Below are 19,291 nucleotides of genomic sequence, written 5' to 3'. Positions count from 1 at the left end.
TCATCTGTGAACTACTGTCACAAAACAAAGGCAAAAATCCCTCTACTGAGAGTAAAAAGGTTAATTAAAAGTTGATGCTGATTAAATGCTGTGTATTACTTCTGCCTTTCTGTTTAATCCTTAGGCAGAACTGCGGGCATCTGTTTTTCTGGCACTGGAAGAACAAGAGAAAGTAGAGGTAATGATTCAAGGGTGTTATTGTGAAGCAAGCAGATGTGGATAATGGCACAAATTTACTAAGCATCTGCCTTAAGGCCGCGTTCACACGGGGCTCCGTGACGCATGCGTGCGTCCGCGTGAACGTGCCTCCGTCTGCTGGGCGATGTGTGATCATCCCCAGCAGATGGAATGATCCGACACATGGCAACATCCTGTGTCCTGTGCACGTCACATCCTTTTCATACAGGAGGTAAACATAGACACGGACAGAAAGGCAAATGGAGGTTCCGATGGCAGTAAAGCTGGCATTGTTGTGTTGCATGGACAATGTGTACTTAAAATGTGCACTTTTGTCCAGGAGAAAGATGAAGCGCCATACCATTAATAGAAAACGCGCAAAAATGGGAGAATTTGCGTCATATGTGAAATTGCGTCAACATGAACGCAATTTTTTTTTAATATATGCGGCTGACACCAGCAACATTTGATTATATATTGTCAAAAATAAAGGACCAAATTAACCCTATCCAGACGAATTTTGAAAAATCAATTCTCGCTGAAGAAAGGCTCATGTTAACATTGAGGTTGGTTGTGATTATTATATGTTTCTAAATGTATTATATATGCATATATTTTCTATGTAAAGGGTAGTATTAATTTTGAACAGATGTTATTGTCATGTATAACAATGCGTTGCGCAATATATCTACTATATATTTCTCAAAGTGTCCTATGTGTCGTTGCCTGTCTGTCTGTATGTGTCTCCCTGTGTCCTTCCCTGTGTCCCTAGCGGCAATCAGATTGGACCTTGGGCCAGGCCAATGAGATTGCTCCCTTGGCCCGCCCGCCCCCGCACACCTCACATTGGCCTGAGGCGGAGTGACGACACACACACACACCGCGGCGCTCATCGGGACCTGCGCGCACCTCCTCCTCTCCCCGGGTCTCCCGCTTTCCCGCGCTTTTTCCTCCCCCCGGCGCCGCTACAGTCAGCGGGGGAGCGGAGCGAGCGCCCGGGACACAGCGAGGGACTCTCACCCCCCCATTGGCTACTCCCTCACCCGGCACTCACCCCCCCCCCCTGCTCACCGCCCCCCGCTCACCGCCCCCCCCCCCGCACACACCCCCCACACATACACAGAGCACGCGGCTCTCCCCTCACACAGGCGCAGCACCTCCTCACCGGAGCGTCTCAGCCTCGCCGCTGAGGAACCCGAGGTTGAGGAGGAGGGCGGCCGGTAGCCGCGCGGCCGTGTGCAAGGTGAGGAAGTGCAGGGGAATGGGTTATTTAACGCGTCCCTGACTCCCCCTGCCCTTTGCCCCCCCTGCCCTCCCTCCCCCTGCCCTTTGCCCCCCCTGCCCTCCCTCCCCCTGCCCATTGCCCCCCCTGCCCTTTGCCCCCCCTGCCCTCCCTCCCAATGCCCTGTGCCCCCTGCCCTCCCTCCCCCTGCCCATTGCCCCCCCTGCCCATTGCCCCCCCTGCCCTTTGCCCCCCCCTGCCCTCCCTCCCAATGCCCTTTGCCCCCTGCCCTCCCTCCCAATGCCCTTTGCCCCCTGCCCTCCCTCCCAATTCCCTTTGCCCCCCTGCCCTCCCTCCTAATGCCCTTTGCCCCCCCTGCCCTTTGCCCCCTGCCCTCCCTTCCCTGCCCTTTGCCCCCTGCCCTCCCTCCCAATGCCCTTTGCCCCCCCTGCCCTCCCTCCTAATGCCCTTTGCCCCCTCCCCTGCCCTTTGCCCCCTGCCCTCCCTCCCAATGCCCTTTGCCCCCCCTGCCCTTTGCCCCCCTGCCCTCCCTCCCAATGCCCTTTGCCCCCTGCCCTCCCTCCTAATGCCCTTTGCCCCCTGCCCTCCCTCCTAATGCCCTTTGCCCCCCTGCCCTCCCTCCTAATGCCCTTTGCCTCCCCCTGCCCTTTGACCCCTGCCCTCTTGCCCCCTGCCCTCCCTCCCCCTGCCCTTTGACCCCTGCCCTTTGCCCCCTGCCCTCCCTCCCCCTGCCCTTTGGCCTCCCCGCCCCTCCCTGCCCTTTGGCCTCTTGCCCCCCTCCCTCCCTGCCCTCTTGCCCCCCTCCCTGCCCTCTTGCCCCTCCTGCCCTTTGCCCCACTCCCTCCCTGCCCTCTTGCCCCCCCTGCCCTTTGCCCCCTCCCTCCCTGCCCCCCTCCCTCCCTGCCCCCCTCCCTCCCTGCCCCCCTCCCTCCCTGCCCCCCTCCCTCCCTACCCTCCTGCCCTCCCTGCCCTTAGCCACCCGCCCCTCCCTGCCCTTACACCCCCCACCCCTCCCTGCCCTTTGGCCCCCCGCCCCTCCCTGCCCTTTGGCCCCCCGCCCCTCCCTGCCCTTTGGCCCCCCACCCCTCCCTGCCCTTTGGCCCCCCTGCCCCTCCCTGCCCTTTGTCCCCCCTGCCCTCCCTCCCAATGCCCTTTGCCCCCCTGTCCTCCCTCCTAATGCCCTTATCCCCCTGCCCTCCCTCCTAATGCCCTTTGCCCCCTGCCCTCCCTCCTAATGTCCTTTGCCCCCCTGCCCTCCCTCCTAATGCCCTTTGCCCCCCTGCCCTCCCTCCTAATGCCCTTTGCCCTTTGACCCCTGCCCTTTGCCCCCTGCCCTCCCCCTGTCCTTTGGCCTCCCCGCCCCTCCCTGCCCTTTGGCCTCTTGCCCCCCGCCCTCTTGCCCCCCTCCCTCCCTGCCCTCTTGCCCCCCTCCCTCCCTGCCCTCTTGCCCCCCTCCCTCCCTGCCCTCTTGCCCCCTCCCTCCCTGCCCTCTTGCCCCCCCTGCCCTCTTGCCCCCCCTGCCCTCTTGCCCCCCCTGCCCTTTGCCCCCCTCCCTCCCTGCCCCCCTCCCTCCCTCCCTCCCTCCCTCATTGCCCCCCTCCCTCCCTGCCCCCCTCTCTGCCCCCCTCCCTCCCTGCCCTCCCTGCCCTTAGCCCCCCCGCCCCTCCCTGCCCTTAGCCCCCCCGCCCCTCCCTGCCCTTACACCCCCGCCCCTCCCTGCCCTCTTGCCCCCCCTGCCCTTTGCCCCCCTCCCTCCCTGCCCCCCTCCCTCCCTGCCCTCCCTGCCCTTAGCCCCCCCGCCCCTCCCTGCCCTTACACCCCCGCCCCTCCCTGCCCTCTTGCCCCCCCTGCCCTTTGCCCCCCTCCCTCCCTGCCCCCCTCCCTCCCTGCCCTCCCTGCCCTTACACCCCCCCCGCCCCTCCCTGCCCTTACACCCCCCCGCCCCTCCCTGCCCTTACACCCCCCCGCCCCTCCCTGCCCTTACACCCCCCCCCCCCTCCCTGCCCTTTGGCCCCCCACCCCTCCCTGCCCTTTGGCCCCTCCGTGCCCTTTGGCCCCCGGCCCTTTGCCCTCCCCGCCCTTCCACGCCCCTTGGCCCCCCCCCCACCCTTCCACTCCATGCCCCCTGCCCTTCCACGCCCGGGCAACGCCGGGTATATCAGCTAGTGGTGAATATAAAAGGCGCTAACACCCTAAACAGTGCTTACTCAGCTTAATAAAATAGTGACAATAATGCAAATAATAACAAGTGCAAACCAGGTGCAATACAGCCATACCCCGCATTAACGTACGCAATGGGACCGGAGCATGTATGTAAAGCGAAAATGTACTTAAAGTGAAGCACTACCTTTTGTATTGTATTGTATTTCTTTATTTATATAGCGCCATTAATGTACATAGCGCGTACATCCTTTCCCCCACTTATCGATGCATGTACTGTACTGCAATCGTCATATACGTGCATAACTGATGTAAATAACGCATTTGTAACAGGCTCTATAGTCTCCATGCTTGCGCACAGCTTTGGTACAGGTAGGGAGCCGGTATTGCTGTTCAGGACGTGCTGACTGGCGCATGCGCGAGCTGCCGTTTACCTATTGAGCGAGATGTACTTACTCGCGAGTGTACTTAAAGTGAGTGTACTTAAACCGGGGTATGCCTGTAACAATATGAAGGTGTTACCCCCCTGCGTCTACCCTTCGGTGGGGTTGTCTTCACTCTTCCTCAAAATGTAGAAATGTGTTCTCACAATCCAGGGGGAGCATGGGGGATAAAAACACGAGAAAACACAATCTAAGTGCAGATGTAACAAATATATATGGGAAATCCCTGGTGAATCTTGGCCCCTAAGTACAGCCTACTCACAAGAAGGTAAAGATAATCAAGCAGAGGTAACGAAGGGTAGACTGTGGACATCAATAGTGCAGAGCAGCTCCTTCACTTGGGGAATGCGACCTCAGCAAGAAGGAAATGTATGCACATAGCACAGATCATATGGTTCAAAAAATTTATAAAAAAACTCTTAAAAATGCACACTTAGTGTTGCCAATGTAAAAAAGCATGTAAGCTATAATAAGCTTAAAAGTGACCACCGCTGTAACCGCTGCGCCCCCCACTTTGCGCACCTCTGTTTTATCTCATCTTGTAACTGAGATGTCCAGCAAAGCATTGTAGAACATTCTCACAGTGATGAAATGGAAGTGTCTGGCATATCTGTAAAAATATGAGCCCTAAAAGCCATGAATGAATCCTTGAAAGACAGACAAACAATATTGTAATTGTTTCCTTTTTTCTTAACAGAACAAAATACCTCTTGTTAACGAAAGTTTGAAGAAGTTCCTAAATGCAAGAGACGGTAAAACATTTTCAGAGTGATTTTGTACTGACTCTATACTTCATGTCATATAATTTAATTAGTGTATATTAAGCATATCTTCATATTCAACATATCTAATCGTATGTATTAAAATCAAATGTTATTTAGCTGAAAAGGTATTTTTTTTTGCTGCAAATACAACCATCTTTTGTATTGATTATTTAATTTGCATCTTTGTCAAATTTAAGCCTCGAGTTCTTATGGTTCACTGTTTACTTGTGCTCGACTTCATGTATAGATTAACACTAGTCGGAATCATTAATTAGAATAGAATATTGCTATCTCCCTATTCTGAGTAGTACTTAATTATCCATGGGTTCTGCAACTCTCGAAGAGCAACCAATAAAGAAATAAGAACATTCAAAATAAATGCAGCCTCTTGACAGTTAACAGATGGGAGGAAAAAAGTTAATACTTTTTGTTCTATAAAGCAGCTGTCATGGTTCTCAAATATATTTATTTTTCTCTATATCCTGTACCGGGGGGGAGGCGAGGCAGTTACATTTTTGTCAACCAGGCAAGAATACTTGTCTTGTGTACACAAAATGGTTGTTGGTTTAGGCTCACCACAGTTGCCAATAGAGAGTTTGCAACATCGATATATATATATTCAACTTTTTTTTGTAGTTTGTAAAAAAACAAACAAAAAAAAACTACCAAGTCAGTTTTGCTTTTAAGGTGTGTGTGTTTATACTGTACATACATACATACATACATACTGTACATACAGGGGCGGGGGGACAAGCGGGGCAGCCTATTATGGGGTGTAGAAATTCCTCTTCCCCCTCCCCGGGCACCTGTGCTGCTGCAGTGACTAACCTATCAGTCACCCTGATCAGCAACAGAACGCCTGACCCTGCTTCATTACCGTGAGATCAAAGCAGGATTGGGAGCGCTGTGACCTGCGGTAACTGAAGACACAGCTCAATCAATGACAAGTATGGACTGCTTGCATCTTTTAAACTTTAACCTCAAGTGCTGTGCACTCGTTGAGACTTTGATGATACTCCCTTGCATTAGAAGGGAACTCCCAGACCAAGCGGCAGCACTGCAGAGGGACAAGTGTGTGCATGCTGTGTCTTCTGTGAGGATGGAGGTGGGGGGGGGGGAAGAGGAGTGTCGTTTTTTGCAAACGCACAAATACGGGTTAGTAGATGAATAATTTATTACATAGTATACTGAATGATCATACAGGAGGGTCAACAAGTGACTCTGCAAGGGTAGGGCCCAAGCAGGCTTTTATACACATTTCATTTTCTTTGTCTAACATAAGTTGCTAGGTAGAATATAATGTCTCCTCCCTATTCTAAACCAATCGTTATAAAGGTCACTAAATAAGTACAAATTGTGTTAAAACATCTTAATACAATGAACAAGGTCTGTTAGGATACATTCTTATCTAAGTCTGTATAACTGCAGAATACGTGTTTCTCACTATATTTCTGGGCATTGAGCCATAGACCGCTTGGCCTTGAGTCTTCTGGTAGCCAAACCGATACTCGCAACATACACATTATTTCTCACGGGAATGATTTTAGGAACACAGCATGAGACACAAGTCAGAGACATGATAATACAGACAAAATTGATTCTGCATGCAGCTAATAATTTAATCTCCAGAGACCACCACGACTGCTCCCCCCCCCCCCTGTTCATTTCATCAGTTCATTTCATCAATATGTCATCAATTTCGACAATATGTTCATTTCAACAATACTAGATCAACAGGAGGATGGAAGAAGAGTTGGAAATTGGGGAAGAAGAGAGGGGGGCGGGTTACAGAAAGGAGAACTCACAGGGCCGTCTTCACCTGGGGTCTGGTGTTTCCTTTTTTTCTATAAATGGGGAGGGGGGGGGTTTGGGTGGAGGCATTTGGTGGAACTTGCCCTGGGCACAAAAATACCTAGTTTGTCCTCTGAATGAGTCTTTACTATACAAAATATATCAAAGCTCATCCAAACATACAGTGCACCCTCTAATAGCAAAGTTAAACATAATGCATCACAGGTACATAACAGTTAAAGTGACATGGATTGCTTTTCTCTCCCACTTCTAGTGGCTGTTTTTACATGTGTAATGTTGTTCGTGGTTTGTTTAAATTCTAGGTCGTTTAATAGCCAGCCTGTTTTCAGAATTCCTTCAGTTTTTCAATCTCGACTTCACATTGGCAGTATTTCAACCTGAAGCATGCCTGGTAAGTAAAATGCAGTATACAGTGTTTTTGTTTTCCATTGAAACTAGCATTTCACTAATTATTATGTTGCCACTTGTGGGATGCCGTTATTAAGTTTTAGACTTTTTTTTTATTAAGCACGCTAGCTCTCCTAAAACAAAGCAACATAACATACATTTTGTTAATAAAAAAACATTGTTTAGTCCAATGTTTCCCAACTCCAGTCCTCAGGGAACCCCAACAGGTCAGGTCTTATGGATATCCCTGCTCCAGCACAGGTGGGTCAATCAGTCAAAATGACTGAGCTGCTGACTGAGCCACCTGTGCTGGAGCAGGGATATCCTTAAGACCTGACCTGTTGGGGTTCCCTGAGGACTGGAGTTGGGAAACACTGGTTCAGTCTATATACATTTTTGGCCATTTTTTAAAATAGGGTGATGAGCAACCTAACTGAATTAGATGGATAACAGATGTCCTTTTAAAGCAGCAATCGTTTTTAGTTGTTGGGGAAAAAAATTACCTTTTTGTGCTGTTGGCCCATCTGTTGTCTTTAGTTTTGCAAACCATTTTAAATTCTGTAGTGGCACTCTGGAAATATAATTTTATAAAAAGGAAATGCTATTGTAGTTTATTTCGTTATTTTTTTTTTTTAAAGCGATTTTCTCTTTTTTAATAAATATGTTAATCTCTCTTTTTAATTTAATTTAATTTTTAATTTTTTGTTGTAAATTTTTTAAACCGTAGGAGTTAAATCTAACGAAGAGAAGATGCACTGTATTTTTAAGTTCTCCTAAGTTTGTATTAAAATGTCACACGCTTAAACGTCTGTGCCAGGGGGTTTCAACCTTTTTAACTCTTGGGGCACCTTTGGGCTACGCTTATAGTGCCTGTGACGTCAGGCTGCGGTCGCTGGAAAATTCAAATAAAGATGACTTCCAGCGATCGTGACCAAGCCATCACGCTTACTATAAGCGCAGGCGGCGGCAATGCATTTGTTTTGACATTGCATCGCTGTCGCCGGCACAACAAGCGCAGCCTAAACCACAGTGCTCAGTGGTTCAGGCACTCCCACAACAGGACAAGGTCACAGAAAACACAGGCAGAAAGACTGTTACGAGAGTCAGTCGCAGGATTCAGAGGGAGCAGGGAGCCGCCACACACACACACACACGGCAGAACAAATACACACGCGACCGACACAATACCTCACCTCTACTGCTCATGCTGCTTCATCTGCTGCTTGGCCACACCCTGCAGGCTCCTGATACCTCCTCTTGATTGTCTGCTTCAGGGTAATGCAGACAATCAGGATAGAATAAACTGCCCTGCTCTGGGAGATCGGGGAAATCTTGTGGCACCCTTTTGATCCTCTCACGGAAGCCCAGGGTGCCGCTGAACCCCGGTTGGGAAACATTGCTTTATGCCTCTGAGAAATGTTGTTTTTTTTCCCCGTTGTATTCATCTAGAGCTGTTTTATTTTCAGTCTTGAAGCAAGCAATCTTTATATTGTGAGTTAGAGGATGAGTAACAAAATACTAAACTTTGGTTAATTACAAAAATACAAAGTGGAGGTTCTTAGAGGTAGTCTCCCCCCCACCCCCACTTAATTTTAGTAGTACTATCCCACTATAGCTTGTTTGATTGTGTAAGTGAATACTCAAAGATTGGATGCAAAGCCAAAATTAGAGGTATCCAGATAGAGGTACTTAGGGCTTTGAGTTTACACTAGGTTTCACTAGGCTTTTATAGGGATTATCGCACAGCCTAATTATGTGTAATTTACTTGAATGGTAGTTAATGTAGTATCGCAGTGCAATACATCGTATCAGAGATTAGTGAATTTCTGCATTCCTTTCTAAATGTTAATTATTACAATGCAAATATTGAGTGGGGATAGAAAGCCTAAACAATTATGGGCTATTTTTCCTAAGCTGTGCTACAGTGCAAGATGCTTTCCACTTCGGCTTAGTAAATATGGTCCAATAGGGTAAGTAACAAAACAAACAAAAAAGGGGGAAAATAAACCAAAAAAAAAAAGCTGTATAAAGTGTTGTTAGAAAAATGTTGAAATACGGGCGTGTTGGTGGTTGCTTCTAATGTTTGGACTTGGAGTCCTTCGTGATTTATATACTGTATGTATTTATTTTTTTATGAGGAGTACAGTACCTGCATGGAATATTGTTGTTTTTACATAAGCTGTTATATCATTTAGTTCCAGGAGAATGGACCTGATGATCGAAGCCCTCTAGCAAGAGACCTTGGGATCATAGAATCAGAAGGTGCTAAAAGTTGCCCATTGATATTGGAGCTGGTAAAAAGGTGGCGTCAAAAAGACAAGATCATTAGCGGAGGCGAAGTAAGAATCAAACTAATTCTTTATACCAGTTTTTAACTCATTTTACCAAAAACTGCTATCAAATTAGCAATCATTTTAGAAAATAACAGGAAATTAAACAGCTCTTAATGTTTTTTTTTTTTAAGTTTTTGAATATCCTAAAATAAGGCCTCTTTCCTGTTTGAGTGGAATTTGCAGATGTTTTAAAACTGGTATAAAGCATACAGATTTACAAATCGTATACAGAAAAAAGTAGGGGGATACAGTCCGTGCATATTGAGATGGGCAGGGTGGAATAGTGGACAATAAATCCTACCCTTCAAAAGTGTATGATTTAATTATGAATCCGTAGGCACTGAGGAATTAAGTTATAATTTGCCCTAGGTTAGGTAATCCCTTAAATTAACATCTCTTTTGTAGTGTACCATAAGCATTAATTTATATTCAGTCCATGAAAAAAAATGACAATATCCCCGAACAATATTCTGCGGAGATACTTCCCTGTGCATTCAAATACATGGGACTACAATTTTCTTTAGCACAGGGAAGCTGCTTCATCGCATGTGTCCTAGGACCTAAGGATCTGTAAGATAATTTTTCCATTTTTAAGGTGATGGGGTGAAATTATATTTTTGACCAAATAACAGGGACTTGCATTATAGCATGTACTTTAAGACATTTGATGCCATATTTACATAGATTCTAAGCCGGGCATTATATATTTCCAAACGGACCCCTTAGGTCAGGCCACCTTACTGTTTTGGCTTACAGCAGCTTTTTTGATCTCCTATGTTTCTAATAATGTCCAGCTATCAATTATTTTATTTGCTTATTGAAGCAAGTTCCAAACTAAAATTATAATGAAACAAGCTGTGTTGTCTCTTCTCCCCCATCCCCCCAGCTGGTATCACCCAAAACACCTCAGTTCCACCTCATAAGAATTGAAGAGGCACTTTTCTGCAAAGGTGTCTAAGGCTGCAGAATGGGTAACAGTGCTGCTGAATCAAACATGAACTTCACCTCTAGACAGTTTCTGCAGGACGTAACTGGACTTGACAACTTAGCCTGCAAATGGCCGTCATTGGCAGAGGGCAGACTATTTTGTGCTCTGTAAGCCATAGGGCACCGTGGCCCATATTTACTAAAAGTTGCTATGCCATTTTATAGATATAATCACCATATTACAGCATAGTTGTACAGCTATAACCGCAATCTTCCCAACCAAGTGGATCTTTTGTATGTCTCCATATCTATCTCTCAAAACCCAGTTCCACAGAATTATATTTTTTTATATATTTAAATGTGCCAACTGGAGTTGTACTGAGAAACTGACCTCAAATATAGACTAGCAAATGTAGAAGCCCCAATGCGCACCTCCAATATGAGAAATGATTTGAATAATTTCTGTGTGTTTTTACTTCTCATAAGTATGCATCATTTACTTCAGTCTTTTGGCCAAAACATGTTAAGCCTGGAACCATGTCAAGGTTGATCCTTTCAGCAGCTACCTACACTACCAATTTTATACTATCCTTTCGTATTTCCTCCAATGCATAGAGAAAAGCAGTAAAAAAACCATGGGATGCGAAGCCTAAGGGGTTAAAATTTAGGCGCACTTATATGTGCTGTGTGTGAACTACAGTGCAGTTAAAACTGGTTTAAAAAAAATTAAATTAAACAGGAATGCCCTCAAAATTGGTGAACACGATCTAAAACAAGCGACAGGGGGAACAAAATCACACACTTCCCAAGATTATTGCTGCAGCAAAGATTACAGTATAACCACCATTCTCTGGGGGAGAAAGGAAGGAGAAAAGCAGTGATTACTACAACTTACTGTGTACACTTGCTGATTAAATAAGTGTGGGATGGGTGAGCTTAAACTAATCAGCAGGTCCAAGTACACATGTGTATAAAATTGGTAGTGTAGGTAGCTGCTAAAAGGGTCTACCTTGACATGGTTGCAGGCTTGCAACATGTTTTGGCCATGGTATTGAACTAAATGACCCATACAAAACACACAGCAATGGATCTTGTTTAGGAAAGGATTTCTTTTTTTTGCCGTTTTCTCATTGCTGTTGGAACTTGATATTGATGATGAGCCGCTGATTTAATTGATAATCTCTGTTCCACTCACTGAAAGGCGACACCTTTTGTGTACTGAGACTTTCCCTATGAATATCAAGCTGATTCACAGTGCCAAGGAATTATAAATTCTGCTCAATTGGGATTGTTGCTGCTTTAAATGCTGTAAAATAAATATAATGTTGTATTAGTCTTCATATTTCTATTGTTTTCAGTTTTTATTTGAATGTTTAATTTTCTTTTGATTTCTTCCTGTAGCAGAGTGATAAACCTGTCTCTATTCCTAAGGTACATGGGTCTATTCTGCATTTTCTTAATTTCTTTTGTTTACTTCTCTTTGCTATTTAATAACCGGAGATCTTTTAGTGGGGTATGCAACACATTCTGTCTGATTTTTTTTTTTTTTTTTTAATATTAGTTTCAATGTAATGTGGAATGTGCTCCAAGCCTATGCAAAAGGTTATACGGAGCAATACAATGCATGGACATTATCTTTGCATGACTTTTTGAACCACTCAGGAGCCTAAATTAGCACAAAGGGGTAGTCGCTGTGACTTAAATCTCATATGAGAAGCAGGTACCACACTCCAGGATTCCAGGCAGTGAGAAATGCGTTGAGAAGTGGTGTATTTGAGCACAGGTTGTTTGAACTCCCACTATGCACTTATCCCTTCGTCAATTGTTTTATTGCAGGGGTGCGCAAACTTCTTGCGCTGCACCCCCCTGCTTGCTCTCCCCCTGTCGCGCCACCCCTTTAGGCTGAGTCCCCGCTGGCGCTGACCACACTATGCGCTTGACGCGGTTACCTCAGTTATTCTCACGCGTGCACTAATGCGCGGGCGCGCACGCTCTCCCAAGCTTGGGGAGACGGGAGTTTGACTTTCGAGCTCAGAGCAGGGTCACATGACCCTGCTCTAACCAATGGGGAGTGAGAGGCAGGATATGCTGAGCGGAGAGAGGTGGTGGTAGTAGAGGGGGTTGGGGGGGGGGTGTCGGTGTGTGATCTGATCTGATCTCCCAAGTTATTGCTTTACTAGGAGAGAGGTGGAAAGGGGTATGTGGAGCACAAAGAGGGGTGCAGGGTGGAGAGAATGGAGAGGGGAGCAAGGGAGGGGGAAGAGGAGCAGGGGCGGAGAGAGGGGAAGGGTGGAAGGAGAGAAGGGAGAGAGCAACGGGGGGGGGGTAGGGAGAGAATGGAGGGAAGGGGAGGAGAGAATGGAGGGAAGGGGAGGAGAGAATGGAGGGAAGGGGAGGAGAGAATGGAGGGAAGGGGAGGAGAGAATGGAAGGGGGGTAGGGAGAGAGTGGAGGCAAAGAGGTAGGGAGAGAATGGAGGCAAGGGGGGAGGTAGGGAGAGAATGGAGGCAAGGGGGGGAGGTAGGGAGAGAATGGAGGCAAGGGGGGGAGGTAGGGAGAGAATGGAGGCAGGGGGGGAGGTAGGGAGAGAATGGAGGCAGGGGGGGAGGTAGGGAGAGAATGGAGGCAGGGGGGGAGGTGGGGGGAGGTAGGGAGAGAATGGATGGAAGGGGGGTAGAGAGAGAATGGATGGAAGGGGGGTAGGGAGAGAATGGAGGGAAGGGGGGTAGGGAGAGAATGGAGGGAAGGGGGGTAGGGAGAGAATGGAGGGACATTGTATGTACATACCGGGCAAAAAAAAAAATCACTAAAGAGGTTACTGCGCAAATTGCAAAATATTCACACATCTCTCCATTAGTGTAAATTTACAGATGTAGTTGCAGAGCAGACCTTTTTGTCAAAATGTTATCGTTGCAGTATCCCCAATATAACATTTGCTAATTTCTGGCTCATGGGTGTCTGAACTTCTACACTAGCCCTTATGCCAAGGCTTGTGTCCTCTATCTCCATTCTTCTAGTCTCACTCCTAAGTTAATTCTATGGCCCTTCTTCTTTTTCATTGTCTCCTTTCCATCGTTTTGTTACTAACCAGCCTATATATCTTGGTCTGTGTGTGTTTTATCTTTTGGTTTCTGTGTATATATTGTATGTCTTCTGAATATTGGTTATATAGAACGTGTACAATTGTAGCCAAAGTTAGGGCATCGTGTGACGTATTCAAAGCAACGGTCGCTTGTCCATCTGGCAAGTTGTGTATGTCCTGCTATTGTTTGCCACAGGTTGCAATAACGTTGGCTATATCTTTATACCAACATGCGAGCAGTGATTAACCCCAATAAACTTCTGGTTTTATCTTAGGAGTTATCACCAAAACAAATAGCAGAAGCACAGAAAAAGTTTGAAATATACGATAAGGTGGGTTGTATATACAATAGAAAGTTGCATCTATGTATGTCTACACATGAATCAGTGACTAAACTCCATTTGTGGAGATTTTTTTTCTTTAAAAATTCACATTTTTGTTCTACATGATCTCATGATGCGCTGCTCCATCCAATTGCTCAAATGGGCTGGTTACTGTAAATTTTTACTGTTATTGTAAATCAAAGTTTTGTAGTTGTGACATCAGGGGTTGCGCTACAACTGTATATTGCATATTACTTGACCTAATATTAGTCGGATACTCCCTTTTTATTTTTTCCCTTCTACTAATAAGCTTTTGTTTTAAACCACAAAGTAATGCACTATTTTGTAACTTTCGGCAACCAGGTGTTATATAAAAACACACCAACACTGCTAGAGATTTTTATTGATTTTGAGTAGATATAACCAGATATATAATAGCTGTGTACTATTACAAAGATAAGGATACTTCAAATGGCTTCAGTTAACATCTATATCTATAAGTCTCAAATAATGTTTGTGTGTGTATGTCGGCTGTACAGCTCATTGGCCTGCGGGCCAGGCAGGGAGGAGCCAGGCAGGGAGGAGAGACACACACGCACACTCTCCTCACACCGTGACTACGTGCGCCTCTGACCAACACCACACACACACACACTCCCCCCTCCCGGTGCCCGTCACTCTCCCCCGTCAGCCGGACCACAACTCAACTTCCACACACACACACACACACCCCCTCCCTCTCCCGGTGCCCGTCATAATTCGGCACGGTGGGTCCCTTACCCGGAGTCCCGTTGTCCGGTTGGGCCTGCGTGGTTTATGCCGGCACTTGGGGCGATCACCGTGCGCTTGCTGGTTGCGAGCCGCCCCCGTCCTCATCCAAGTGGGAGAGTGTGATCACTAGGAGCCCTTGGTGCGGCTGCTGTCGGCGGGCGGTTGATCCCCTCCCACTCGACGAATGGGGGGGGCGCGCGTTGCCCGTGCAGTGCCGCCTCCATCACAGCAGGTGGTCGTGGTGGTTTGGCGCCAGGGAGAGTGTGCTCGGCCGGGAGCGCGTGTCTCCAGCGCGGCGGTGCTGCCTTCGCCCCCAGTGGTCCGGCTACGGTTGGCGAGCGGGTGGGGGCTCCGGCCGTTAACGGGGGGCGGGTGCGCAGGTTCCCCGTGCGGTGCCGCCTCTAGCACAGCAGGAGGGCTGTGGTGGTGTGTTTGGGGTTTGTGGCGCCGGGGGAGAGTATGCTCGCGCTGGGGCGGTCGCGTGTCTCCTGCGCAGCGCCATTTCTCGCCCCTGCAAAAATTTGTGAGCCATGAAGTGTGTGAGCGGGGGAGATTGACCGGCCCAGCCTGCCACTCTTGCCCCCCTGCCAACTTCCCGAAACCACCTCCTGCCCCAGCCAGATGCCACGGGGATATCAGTGCCAGGAGGGGAACCGTCTGCCGCCAGGAACCACCACCCGGTCAAGGTAAGTCACCCACCGTCTCCCACCCACGCACTGTCACCCAGTTACCCACTGTCACCCAGTTACCCACTGTCACCCAGTTACCCACTGTCACCCAGTTACCCACTGTCACCCAGTTACCCACTCTGTCACCCAGTTACCCACTCTGTCACCCAGTTACCCACTCTGTCACCCAGTTACCCACTCTGTCACCCAGTTACCCACTCTGTCACCCAGTTACCCACTCTGTCACCCAGTTACCCACTCTGTCACCCAGTTACCCACTCTGTCACCCAGTTACCCACTCTGTCACCCAGTTACCCACCCACTCTGTCACCCAGTTACCCACCCACTCTGTCACCCAGTTACCCACCCACTCTGTCACCCAGTTACCCACCCACTCTGTCACCCAGTTACCCACCCACTCTGTCACCCAGTTACCCACCCACTCTGTCACCCAGTTACCCACCCACTCTGTCACCCAGTTACCCATCCATCCACACACCCACTCTGTCAACTCAGTCACCCACCTAGCTGTCAAGGGGGGGGGGGGAAGCCCAACCCTGTCGCCCGCGCCCCAAGATTACATCCCGGGCCACGCCGGGTATATCAGCTAGTATATTATATACCTATTATAAACATGATAAAATACTGTAAATGTTGAAAAAATTAGACATGTCTAAAAAAAAATATATATATATTTTTCCCCCCCTGCAGGATAGAAATGGTGAAATCAGTAAAGATGAACTAAGGGTCCTTTTTGTTGATCTTTTCCCTCATTTCCATAGGTAAGAGCCTGAACAATTGGCCTTTAACCTTTTTGTTTGCATAAAATTCCATTCAAGTTTTCTACAATTTCTTTATTTTTCTTTTTTGTTTATCCATTGCTCAAGATTTAACAGAAACATATTAACTCTATTAAAACAGCAGAACATTTGACTTTTTTTTTTTATGGGATTGAAGCATGGGTCTCCGGAACTGCACCGGGTTAATTTTGGCTCTGGAGACGCCCTGCTTCCCAAGATACATAACTCCGTAGGGGGTGCCGGTAGCAGCCTCACAGGTTTAAAGGTCCCGGGCAAATAGGAAGCAGCAAGGGATGTCAGGGCTTTCTATTGGCCTGCGAGACGCAAAAGCTTTAAATCGGCCATTATGTTTTAGCTCAACTATTCTGAAAACAATTCACTATGGCTGCTGCGTTTACTAATGTCCTGATGTTACAGCTTTTTATTGGTCATTCAAATGACTATGGTCCAGGCATTTTTTTAAAATTTAATATTTCAGGAATGGGCATCTTGGCGGTTGGGGTAAGTAGGTTGCCGATTCATGTTGTTCATGAGGATCCCAGCTTCTCCATGTGCGGAAAAAGATCAGGACAGCAGCTAATGACTACAAAAGTGTTGGTGCCAACAGTTGTGTGTTTATTTTTTATGTTGCAGAAACATGCTGGAGAGATATGTAAACGACGAGTTCAAAGCAGCAGATAAAGACTTAAATAATGGTATGGCTATAGAGGATATTGTTGGTTCATATGGGGGGGGAGAGGGGGGGAAAGCACAGGGATGTTTTCACTTCTGCCCCCTACTTTTTCATCTGTCAATGTGGTCAGTTGACTTGCAATGGTTGTATATAGCTGCTTCCAGAAGGTCAATGCCATCAACAAACAGTACAAAACAGGTTCCCTGTTTGTCACATGCGTGAGCCCATCTTCAGATAGCTGTTGAACTATTAGGCCTGGGACATAGTAGGGTGAGCCGCGCTGAGCAGGTGCACTTACCCCCTGCATCTGTCATCAGCGCGGCTTTTGCAGCCGCTTCCGCATGCGTGCGGAGGCTCAGGTATTTGAGAGAGACAGGCAAATTTAAAATTTGCCGCTCAGGGAAGCGGAGGAGCGGTCACGTGACCGCTAACATCCAACGGGAGCGAGGGTCTAGCCCTGCCTCCCACCCGACTCCCGACACGCCTCGGCCCTGCCTATGCACCGCCCCCAAAGCGCGCTCACTGCCTCGCCTGCCAGGACACAAAAAAGTTCCAGTTTGAGCAGGCGAGGCAGAGCAGGAGCGCTGATCAGCACGGCCCGAGGCACCATGCCCGAGGCCTAAGATGGGTTCTTAAGACAGATGTAACAGTTATTGCTTCTTCTGGTAACACAACAGCTTTTTTTTTTTTAACACAGGATATCAGTTTCCCAAAAAATTAAATGGGAGTGATCATGCAGAATATCACAACATATTCTGCCGTGACTCATCAGGCAGAGCAATAATGACTGCTACAGTGCATCTGTATAGCCGTCATTGATCAAAATGTTGCATTGGTCATTGTGTGACTCCTGCATTATCTGTAATAATTGTAATTGTTTATTTATTTTTTTAGTCGGTTAAATATAAAGTTGAAACTATAACTGGCGCTTGTGTGGAAAAATATATTGTGTTTTAATAAGTACTAATTCGAAATATAGCAATTAGTGTTATTGGGTATCAAAGTAACAAGTGGTGAAAGCTCAAAAACGTGTGTGTGTCTCTCTCTCTCTCTTTCTTTCTCTCTCTCTCTCTCTCTCTTTCTTTCTTTCTTTCTCTCTTTCTTTCTCTCTTTCTTTCTTTCTCTCTTTCTCTCTCTCTTTCTCTCTCTCTCTCTCCACTCAGACCAAAGCTGAAAGGGGATTAGCTGTAATTGGTTGCAGCCATCTGACTTACAGTTATGTGAAAAATAAAGTACACCCTCTTTGAATTCCATGGTTTTACATATGAGTTCATAATAACAATCATCTGTTCCTTAGCAGGTCTTAAAATTAGGTAAATACAACCTCAAATGAACAACACGTGACATATTAAATCCTGTCATGATTTATTTAACAAAAATAAAGCCAAAATGGAGAAGCCATGTGTGAAAAACTAAGTACTCACTTACTGCTTCCATAGGAATTAAGATGCTAAGTAGCAGACAGGTGCTGCTAATCAAATGCCCTTGATTGATTGATCAACAAGTGTGACCACCTCTATAAAACAGATGATTATGTCCTGATATGTAAAACCATAGAATTCAAAGAGGGTGTACTTTCTTTTTCACACCACTGTATTTGTAAATTCATATGAAAATACAATTATCCAGATTAAATAACCACTATTATTACATATACAAAAATGTAACTATGATATAGGATCAAACTTATAATAGTAATTTTGTTTACTTTTTACTTGCTCACTGTATTCAGTGGCAGACTATAGAATTATTATAAATATTTGTTAAATGCTTTGTTACAGCATTTTTGGAACTACTTTAACTGATGCTATCAATGTAAAAATGGACTATTTCTGCCTTCATTTAGAAATCATTCCTTTTTTATTTTTGTTTCTATCAAAAGGAATTGACTTTCATGAATTCATTGGGATGTACAAGCGCTTCTTTATTCATTGCAGAAGTGTTGTAAGTATGGTCCCTGATTTGTGTGTGTGTGTGTTTGTGTGTGTGTGTGTGTGTTGGGGTACATACAAGATAAAAGGGGGGGGGAATAACATCTGTAACATAATTTTTTGATACATTAAGAATACACATTCCTAAGCATAGTACAATTGTATTTAGCATGGATTTCAAATTTAACTTCCACTTTAGGCCAACCTGTACCCTTCCCTTGTCTCGTTTCTCCTAGGTTTTTTGGCTATCTTCTCTTACTTATATCTCCTACCCTTTTGTATCCCATGGTTCCCACACCCTGTACAACTTCCTTGTAGTATGGTTTAGGCCTGGTCCCCGCTGGCAGCTGCAGGGACAAGAGCTGCCCCTCAACAGGGCCGGGACCACTGCAAGGGGTGGCCGCCACGCTGCGCTGTCAGTTTTTCTGGCAGACTGGAAAATTGTGCACACGACGATTGTAGCGACGGAGCGATAGGCTACGCCCCCCGGCGGTTCAGCCAATGAGGGCGAACCTGCCGGGTGACGGCATGGCCGCGTCCCCTGTCACACCCCCCCTGTGTTCCCCCCTGCAGCTCACTGCAGACTGGGGAACTCTATTGCACGCGCCGCCAGCATGGCAGGCGCACGTGCAGCGCAGACAGCGGGGCCGTAGCCTTAGGAATGAGGTAAGCTTCTCCAACAGTCGAACCTCCTCTATTCTCCTGATAACATCCCTTCTGGCGGGTGGAAGCGTTTTTCCATGCTGCTGCTACTGCACACCTATCTGCCATTAGAATATGCGAGATTAATTTAAGCGT

The 19,291-nt window shown here is 47.0% G+C and overlaps 1 protein-coding gene across 8 annotated transcripts in view; it reads left to right on the top strand.

The window, feature by feature from the left end:
* Positions 1-19,291, top strand: part of CEP43 (centrosomal protein 43) — a 46,368-nt gene that overhangs the window by 3,220 nt on the left and 23,857 nt on the right. For 6 of the 8 annotated variants that reach the window (XM_075596816.1, XM_075596812.1, XM_075596814.1 and 3 more), the window contains 9 exons: positions 125-178; positions 4,721-4,775; positions 6,902-6,990; positions 9,182-9,325; positions 11,648-11,677; positions 13,603-13,659; positions 15,801-15,871; positions 16,523-16,584; positions 18,445-18,506. In XM_075596816.1, the coding sequence (XP_075452931.1) occupies positions 125-178; positions 4,721-4,775; positions 6,902-6,990; positions 9,182-9,325; positions 11,648-11,677; positions 13,603-13,659; positions 15,801-15,871; positions 16,523-16,584; positions 18,445-18,506 (624 nt within the window). The remainder of the gene's footprint in view (positions 1-124; positions 179-4,720; positions 4,776-6,901; positions 6,991-9,181; positions 9,326-11,647; positions 11,678-13,602; positions 13,660-15,800; positions 15,872-16,522; positions 16,585-18,444; positions 18,507-19,291) is intronic. The other 2 variants (XM_075596817.1, XM_075596813.1) reach the window with 1 other exon arrangement.

This window comes from Ascaphus truei, chromosome 4, assembly GCF_040206685.1.
Source record: "Ascaphus truei isolate aAscTru1 chromosome 4, aAscTru1.hap1, whole genome shotgun sequence".
NCBI classification, from domain to species: Eukaryota; Metazoa; Chordata; class Amphibia; order Anura; family Ascaphidae; genus Ascaphus; species Ascaphus truei.
Note: the sequence above shows the minus strand (reverse complement) of the source record. Positions and strands in the feature narration are given on the sequence as shown.